Below are 9,851 nucleotides of genomic sequence, written 5' to 3' on the forward strand. Positions count from 1 at the left end.
AACATGCTAACAGCAATACTCTTGAAAGTGCATGTTTGAAGTGGGAGCGCAGCATGTTCTGTGACCTTCTCTGCTTTTAATCTAATTTGATTTCAAATGTAAAAATAATCACTCAGTGACATAATGAAGCAGTTGTTTAATACATATTACATGACTCCCAAAATCCCAGAGCGACGCTCATGGCAGGCTGACAGGTGTGCGTCGAAGCCCGTCCACATTCTCCATTTTGGTGCATATAATTTTGTTGCTACATGTATGTGTAGTTGGCAAAATCAAAATGGAGGCTTAAGTTATTAAAACTGAGCAGCTTTAATCATTGGCTGCTGAAATTCAAGGTTGGAGGAGCAGCGAGGATTAACGTCTGTTAAAGCACAAAGCTTCACATCCACCCCGGCCTGCTGTCACTGCCCCTCTCTCTCTCTCTATCTCTCTCTCTCTTTCTCTCTCTCTCAGCTGATCCTCTCATTTCATCTCTCTGTTGTCGCCCTCCGCCGCCTTTTGCTCTTTCTCTCTCTCCAGCCAGCTGTCCATCCCTCGTCCATCAGCACAGTCTTTTTTGCTGCCTCTGCCTCTTCTCCCAGATCTCTCTCTCTTCCTCACATTTCCTGTCTTTCTCTGCTGATTTTCCCATCATCCCTTTCCTCTGTGCATCAGGGCGAGATATGAAGCGGCACCATGGGTTTCATGGAATTCTACCTGGAGATTGACCCCGTCACCCTGAACCTCATTATCCTGGTCGCCAGCTATGTCATCCTGCTCCTGGTCTTCCTCATCTCCTGCATCCTGTACGACTGCCGGGGCAAAGACCCCACCAAGGAGTATGCGCCTGACAACACGCCGGCGCCGCCCAGCCAGTCGCCCATACGCCTGGTGGTCATGCAGAACTCGCCCACCTCGTCCCGCTATGAGCCCAACAACACGGCGGGCCACGGCGAGCCGCCAACGCCGGACCTGAGCCGGGACAGAGGAGAGAGGGAGCGGGAAAGAGAGAGGGAGAGGGAGAGGGAGAAGAGGAGTACTTTGGTCTGAGGAAGAGGAGGAGGAAGAGGAAGGCTCTGACTGACAACCATGAAGTGCTGCTGTATCACTGTACAGTTTTTTCAGTTCTGGACTGTTATTTTTGATTTTTAACTTCCCTTGACGGCGTTGACGAGCTGCTGAGGTCAGCAGGAGGTAAGAAGCCAGGAGGGTCAACCCCAAATGTTTGGGCGAAGAAGAATTAGATTACCCCTCCCCAACCCTGAACCCCCCAGTACCTAATGTGTACAACACAATTGTGCTTTTATTTTGATAATCAATAATAATGATACAAACAAAACTGCCCATCATAACTTTCAAAAACACGAAGTACTAATGGACCAAAATCCTCAAAAATAACAAGCTGGAACTGGGAAACATTTGGAATGTTTTCTTGATAAATGACTTAAACGATTAATCAATTATCAACATACAATTGTTGCTGATTATTATTCTGTCTGATTGACCAATCAATTCATCTTTGGAACTGGTTATCACTCTCCTGAGATTTAACCTAAACGATGCCTGTCTGGTGCAAGTTTATCACACTGCTGTTGATTGTTCAACAAACTCACACTGTGAATTTTATATATTTGAGTCCAACTAAGACTCCAAAATCCCAAAGATATTAGAGTTTTGTCAATTACAATCATATGCGATAAAATAAAACAAAAAAAGTTTTACATTTTTAATTGAGAAATTACTTATAGAAGTTGTTGTCTTTTCATTCTCTGTTAATCAACTAATAAACTAATCGACTAATGCTTTAAAAGTAAATGAAACTGAAAACACACACTGAGGGGACTCAACATGGCTTTCCACTGCACTGTGGGGACTCCTACACTGTGGGGACCAAGGAGCTGGTTCCCTACAATGTAAACTGTTTATCTTTGGGTCAAGTCTTGATTATGGGGTGAAGGCTGGAGTTCTGTTTAGCTCATAGTTAAGGGGCTAGAGAGGGGAAGTCTCCACAGGGACAGTGAGGGGCTTTTTTGGGTTAAACTGACAAATTTACTTGTCTGAATGTTGTTTTGGTTGCAACAAAAAGTCCCAACACTTGTATTGATCAGTCAGGTTCCAGTGTCTGTGAGGAATTAAAATTTGTTTGAGAGGTTTCAAAACAACAACAAAATCTTTTGTTGTGATGTAAAAAAAACAGATTAACATACGACCCCAAACGATGAGTATTTCTCTAAAACAAAGGACCTCTGTTAAATCACCCTGCATGTGAACATGTCTGTGGATTCAGATATTACTGTTCATTGTGTGTCAAGGGCATCTGTTCATCCTATACATACAGCACATGTACAGAGTGTCGTGCCAGCGCTCTGTATGTTCCCACTGTAATCCATCACGCATTAGCAAATGCATGGAAATCAATTATTACCGATATGGCTCTCAGAATCAAGGCCATTGTCACAGTCTGAACAGCTGATTGGTCCCATTCTATTTCATCAGATTAACTGCAAATCAAAACCTATTTAATTAGTTTCAGGCCTGCAGCTGGTAGCTGATCCTGGTTCTGGACTTTTTGTGTAGGAACTGGTTGCTCTTTTTCTTGGGCAGATTTCTCTCTTTGATTGTTGAACGTTATTCAAAATGGCAGCTACAGAAACCCTTTCTATTTGATTTTAAAGGACTGGCCCTAAAACTGAATGTTTACTGTTGATGTTTTAGATAATTGAAATATCTTGATGTCACATACATGGTATCATACCTGTGACACCTTAGTTGCAGTATTCACATTAAGATTTGATACTTTACTTTGAGAAATATTTATATATACAACATTAGTGCAACTTGTCAATATCAGTTTTTATTGTTTAATAATTTTCTCAATTAATCATAACTGATAGAAAATAGAAAAACAATCTGAGGTACAGTCAAAACCCAAAGATGTACTTTTAGATAAGATAAAATGTTTGAAAAAAAATCTTCATAAATAATTTTGACAATTAATCAACTTAATCAACTCAATCTTTTTTTCTTTCAATTGACTGATTCATTTTACAATTTTTGTTTGTTGTAGCGAAATTGTTGCTAGTCGAATCACTCTTGATGATCAGATTTAACCTAAACAGTGCTTGTTTTATACAGTGATATTGTTGCAATAAAAAGAAGTCTGATAATGCTGTTGATTGTTTCATTAAATAATTCAATTCTGACCCCGAGAAAGAAAGATTTTGATTCATCTCGCAGCCCTGATAATGACCCTGGTGATGTTGCATTGTGCCGGTTTTTAATGTTTTATGAACATATACATTTAAATGCCTAAAACTGAAAATGAGCAAATATCTGATCAAAAAATAAGAGCACAAAAATAAGAGTCTTACAATAATCATTTCTAGATTTGGCAAAAAAGACGGTTGATATTTGACAATTTTTCAAAATCCCACTATACTTCTTTTTTCTCCATCTTTTTTTTTTTACATGCAATCTTAAGCTTGTTGTAATACTTGCTTCCTACACTACCTGTGTTGGGGAACTAGTTAACGTTGGGGGATGATGGCTGTGACTAATTAAAGGGCGAATAATAATAATCAAAATAAAAAACATTATTTTTATCTATATTTTAATTTTTACATGAAAAAGACATAAAATGAAAATAAAAACATGTTAAAAACATTGTGTAAAATAAAAAAAAATAAAAAAAACACTTGCTGGTTTGGTACATGGCGACCACCCACAGCAATCGCCACAGCCATTCTGAGAGACTGGTCTGTTATTTACAAAATAAAAATATATATTATGAAGCGATTAAACACACCGATTTAAATCATTGGATTTCTTTGTTGTCAGTTGTTCTGACTTTTACAAACCGCTTCATGTGCTGACACACACTATACACGCAGCTCTGGTTTCCTACATGGAAATGTTCAGGCCACATGTCATGTGTGCTTTGGCTGACTTCAACACAGCTGCTTATGTTCTGTCCATCCTGAGAGGATAATTACTTTCACAGTAGAAACATCATGAATCAAATATGGCTGGAATCTCTCTTGTAAATCATTTTAAACCTCTGTGTAACATTTTGGTAAAGCAGTCGACACGCAGCCCGACATCCACGCCCCGCCCTCTCATCAGATGGTATAGATGTGCTGTCAATCAAACAAGTGACTCAAACTTTCACTCTTACAAATGGGTAGAAATGATAATAATCTCCCTGAGTGGGTCATTTCAGGTCGTGTAACATCACATTTCAGAGGTAATTAGATAGATAGACAGATTCTTTATTGTCATTGCATTAAAATATGCAATGAAATTATGTTTGGCATCATATGTTACTATAAATAAAGACTAAAATATATAATAAATATATAGTATAATAGAATATGCATATGAACATCAACTATATAATTATAACTATAAACTATATAGAAGTGTAGCTGAAAATAAACAACATAGTCATGGAAACAAATGAAGAAAAGTCATTATCCTAGTGATTAAGACTTCCAGAGATGTTGATGATAATTAGCATCTTATTCTTTTTCAAAAAAGTATCTCATGAAATCTTTAGCTTGTTTGTCAGTGTGATCTGCCAACACTGTTCCCCTGAACAGTCCCCAAAGATCACACGATCAGGGTCGACAAACCAAAGTCCAGCATAAACCAAAGTTTAAGACATGAAATAAATCTGATTGACTTTTACAGCAGATAAATTGCAGGTTAAGAGTAGAAATGTGGTGTTCATGTTAAAACAAAGTAATCTACAAGGAGTGTGTGTTTGCATGTGTTGGCCTCTGCAGACAGTTACCAGAAAACCCCTCACTTGCTCTGTTATTTAGAGACGGGTGAATGTGACATTGTCTGTAGAAAAATTTGTGAGTTCATCCAGTAGATGTTAAGATACTTCATACAGCAAGTGCAAACTGACCTGGCCTGACCTTTTGTTGGCACTAAAGAAAAGTCATTGGCTGTGTCCAAAATCAATCACTACTCCTTTTGTAGTCCACTATATAGTGAGTTTGCCATGTTGTAGTGCTGTCTGAACGTATAGTGAGAATTATTATACCCTATCTAGTGGGCTCATAATATCCCACAATGCATCATGAAAAGTTGTGTGCAACTGATGGTCACTAACCAAGCAATATATACCATCATGCATTGTACTGATGCTGAAAGACGGAAAAACAGTGCAGAGAAAATTACCTGAGTAGTGCCCAAAAGTGTTTTTTCATTTTACTGATGAGCTCACTCTATAGTCCTCTACATAGGACACACAGGATAGTGAGTAGGGAGGAGTGATTTCGGACTCAACCATGTGATTCATCCTCTGTGGACCAGGCAAAATGTGCAAAATTTCATGGCAATCCATCAAAATCTGTCAATATATATCAGTTTGAACTGGCCGACTGATGGAGCGACCTGATCCCTGGAGCTCAGGCTGGTGAAACACTTTGTGAACCACATATATAATAACACATATATAAAACATGCAGAGGGGACAGAGCAGAACACCAGCAGCACCAGACAATCAGTCTGTAGCTCCCCTCCCCCCAAACTCCGGACCCCAAGGTCCAAGACTCTAAGCTCCTCGTCCTGCTGCATGAAGCTCTGAACCAGCCTGTAAATCCCCTGCCTGACCCCACCCCCTCCATCACTGAGATGAAATGAGCTGACAACATAAACCCTCACTGGACAGGAAAATAATGAATGGATGGACGGGTGCATGCTCGTCACTCATCCCTTTGACGTATGCTGGACAGTGGGACTAACCCTTTGATGGCCTCTGATCAAGGGTAAAGGTTTACAGATGTGGCGCGCAGCAGATGTTGGTGTTAACAACAGATTTGGTGGATGGTGTTTGTTTGGAGGGAAAATCCTCCCACAGAGACACCACAGCACAGAGGACACATCATCTATTCATCTCATACAGATATGTTTTCTAATGGGCTAATGATGTCACACTGATATTATATATTATACTCATATTAAAACAAACAGCCATCATACGGTGTCTTCCAGTTATTGGACAAATTAAAATGTTGGCCTGATGATGACGCTAGATTAAAAGTGAGGCTCACCAGGGTTACAGCTCATCCTCAGGGGAACATGAACCACATTTCATCACAATCCATCCAGTAGTTGTTGAGATGTTTCAGTAAGATATTAAGGGCCACACAATCTTATAAATGTGTTATTTGAATAATATAACAAATGTGGAGTAAATGTTCTGCAGTGACAAAAACAACCTAACCTTAAGGTTTGGCAGCTTTTCTGGAGCTTTGTACCCCAGAGCGTGATCTTCATCAGGAGCTGGAGTCCTGTTTTCATGGACCTGTAGATCAAATTTATACTTTATAGTCTTCCGATGCACTCTGGCTTAAAATTTGAGTTTCAAAGTTCATCCTTTACCTAATAACAGCAGTTAAAAGAGCTAAATGTAAGTTTCGCTATTGTTACATAGCGCACATTAGCATTAACATCTATTTACTTACCAGTCTAGAGGACACATTGTGAGTTCAGCTTCAAACTTCATTCTTGTTCCAGAGGTGGACAGAAACACTCTTGTTTTACTTCTTTTTCTTCTACTGAAATTAGCATGCTAATCAGCTAGCTCCAGCACAGTCGGACTGTCTCGTCACTTTCCAATACTGAGTCACTTTATCGTCCAGTCTGCCCTGAAGAAATAGCTGCTCAGAGGTCGTATTATATTCTGTTGTGTTGTAAATTCAATAATGGCTGAAGCTCTTGGCAAGACATTAACAGCTGCTGATGCTAACATTAGCTATGTAGCAATAGCAAACACCAAAAGACACCAAAAGTTAGTCAATTCTCCCTTGGCCTTTAGCCAAACTTTGCACCAAATGTAATTTCACTCTGTGCTTCTTTAGGAGATTATTTTCAAGCAGTCTTAATCACCATGTTTTTTCCATGTTTTCCCAGGGTGTTGACCACACCTAGTGGAAAGAAAAATCCTAAAAAATCCCCCTTGAATTACCACTACCAGCCTCCATCCACCTGCAGCACGAAGCCTGTCTTCGTGACCACATCCCGCCACAGAATGCCGAAGACTCAGCAATGTCCAACAGGCCGGATTCACGAAGAGACAGTTCTCCTCTAGGACACTGGAGATGCTGGACTTTGACTCTGGTCTCCTGCAGAAACAGCAGAGTTACAGTGAAGGATTTTTACGATCGAAGCTGAGAGATAACTGGGACTGAGGTGGTGACAGGTCCAGTCCCACCACTGTGAATAAACTACACAATGAAGGACGATGTTCCACAGTTAAAAATCACTTTGCAGAAACTGCCTGCAATTAAGAAACATTTGTTTAGGACAAATCCAACGTTTAAAAGCAATATTTACATGAGCTGTCACTCTGCTCTTCTTCTGCTCTCAGCCTGTGTTCATTCTTGCTGCATGAGCTGCTGCAGTGACAGGAAATACTGGATTAAAAAGCTAGAAGTGAAGTTGTCAAGTTAAAACTCTGAATAAAGCTGAACAGGTCGTTGGTTTTGCCACAGGAAGCTCAACAGGTAGATGATGTGGCTCATAAACAGACTGTGTTTTAAAATGCTGCAAAACAACTGAAGACCTCCAGTTTGTCACCTGTTCTCAGTCCATATCTGTTCCTCTCAGCAGAAAAAAATCAAATAAGTTTTTCATTGTCACTTTCAGCAGCTTATTGTTAGATCCACTTGAGCTTTTCCTGCTGTGTTAAATCACGTATCTGACATTTTTAAATATCTGTCTGATGATCCCTGCTCCTCTGTGGATGTTTGTTCCCTGTTTAAACCATGAAGCTGCTGCTCAATAACAGTCACTGTCGTCATGTGAAAACCCCTTTTCATTCAGTTTATTGCCATTTTCATATGAACATCAGTTTATTTCTTCTCTTTAGGGAGAGAAAAGTGTTTTTACCATATCTGTTCACTCAAAATCTCCAAATCAGCTGATCCAATGTTATTGTTACGTGGATGATAATAAATCCTCAATAAGAGGAGCTTTTAATTTCTGTATGAAGTCATTTAACTTCATGCCAGTGACAGTCTGAGGGAGAGGGGATTTGTGAGGCTGATTAGGACCCCTCAACCCTCAGTGGGGCCCCTGAACAAGATGAAAATATGACTTCCTCCTTTTAGATTCTTCTGCTGTTTTTCCTGTCATGATTTCAGTTATTAAGATACACGTCCTGACTTTGTCATAGCCTTTCTCAAAGAGTGGTCCACAAGCAGGTACATTTGTTAAAATATCATGTTACAAATGCAGTGTTTCTCACACTGAGTTACCACAAAGCCTGGTAGGTTAGTGTATATGTGTTGTTTTCAATCTTAAATCAATGTAAATTTAACCATTATTATTTTAATTGGTTGTTTTTTACAGTGTTGTTGGATTTCACTGTAACCGACCGTATAGCAACATAGCTTCACCAGTTAAAAGTTAAATTTTTTAACATCAAAAACGATCAGCGTGACATTTGAAAGTTAATGCGGATGAAGCTAACAGTTAGCCTGTCCTGGGATTGTGCTAAATTTCACCAGTTATCAGCCTATTAACAATCAAACACAAATAACAGATAAGATCATGGACCGGAGGGTTAGGTGGTGAAGCTTAAGTTTTATCAGTAATATCATCACTACAGCTCGTGGTGCATTTGATGACATCTGGCCAGTGTTTATGTATGACAATTTTGATGCTACATAAATAGCAGTACAAGCATAGGGGTTGTCAATACGCTCACCACAGTAATACTGAAATAATAGCCCTGTGGGTTTTGGGGATTTTTTGGGGGGTTAGGTATAGTTTTATTTTAACGCTTAAGTCCTTGGGCTGAAAGCATTTGAGAAAAACTGATCTACAGTGTTGTCATCTGGGAGTAAGGCCTGGATTGCCTAACTAAGAAACTGGGAAACTGCTTAAGTACTTCAGGGGCCCCAAAATCCTCAGGTTCACATTGTGTCAGTTGTGGTAGTTTAATCTTAAAAAACACCTTTAATACTTAATTTGAACCTATTTCCAGGTAAGTTTGTGATCATCACGTGATCTGACACCAGATACTGAAACAGGCTAATTCTTCTACTGAATGTTGGATTTGTATTATGATAAAATGAGGGGGTGTCTCTTAAAGCAACAGTAACCTATCAGGTTTTATGTATTTTTTTTAATGTAAGAGCAATGCTGTTCAGAACTGGCTCATTTCTTTTCTTTGACTGATTCTAAATGTCAAAACTGAAGGTAACTGATGTACATGCACCTGGTGCACATGTTTTTTGGAATGCTGGAGGTTGGATGTTGGATGTTGAATGTTGAATGTTGGGGGTTGGAAGCTGGAGGTGGAAGGTTGGATGTTGGAGGTTGGTTGGATGTTGGAGGTTGGAGATTGGATGTTGGGGGTTGGAAGTTGGATGTTGGAGGTTGGAGATTGGATGTTGGGGGTTGGATGTTGGAGGCTGGATGTTGGAGGTTGGTGGTTGGAGGTTGGATGTTGGAGGTTGTAGGTTGGGGGTTTGGGGGGATTGACTCTTACTTGACTTCAATCTGTTCACTGATGCTTGTGTAAAACTGTTGAGAAAACACTTCAGCAGAGATGTGATGGCAAAAAAGGCAAATGGCAAACTGTCTTAATCTCTCTTCCTTCCTAGAACAACAAAATCCTCCACGACCAAAAAAAGCCTCTCCACCTCCCACGTCAGGCTGTCCCCTCCCCTTATTGGCTCTGGCACCGTGTGACAGATGATCCAGCCCTGAGTCTTTAGAGGACTCGTGCCACAGGGGCCCTCACTGAGACAAATCCCCTTACATAAAAAAAACAGCACTCAGCCAGCTGAGCAACACACCAGTGGCTGCATCCCATCCATAATATGAAGTGCACAGTTATCCACACCCTCCCT

At 40.0% G+C, this 9,851-nt stretch overlaps 1 protein-coding gene across 1 annotated transcript; it reads left to right on the forward strand.

The window, feature by feature from the left end:
• Nucleotides 1-429: 429 nt before the first annotated feature.
• smim36 (small integral membrane protein 36) lies at nt 430-7,708 on the forward strand. Its single transcript, XM_087177290.1, has 2 exons — nt 430-1,173; nt 6,904-7,708. The coding sequence occupies exon 1, from the start codon at nt 676-678 to the stop codon at nt 1,027-1,029; it is 354 nt and encodes a 117-aa protein (XP_087033416.1). The 5' UTR covers nt 430-675; the 3' UTR covers nt 1,030-1,173; nt 6,904-7,708.
• The last annotated feature ends 2,143 nt before the right edge of the window (nt 7,709-9,851 follow it).

The sequence above is a fragment of the Seriola lalandi genome, unplaced genomic scaffold (genome assembly GCF_002814215.2).
Source record: "Seriola lalandi dorsalis isolate HSWRI2012SDOR001 ecotype SW California unplaced genomic scaffold, Sedor1 jcf7180002054585, whole genome shotgun sequence".
NCBI lineage: Eukaryota > Metazoa > Chordata > Actinopteri > Carangiformes > Carangidae > Seriola > Seriola lalandi.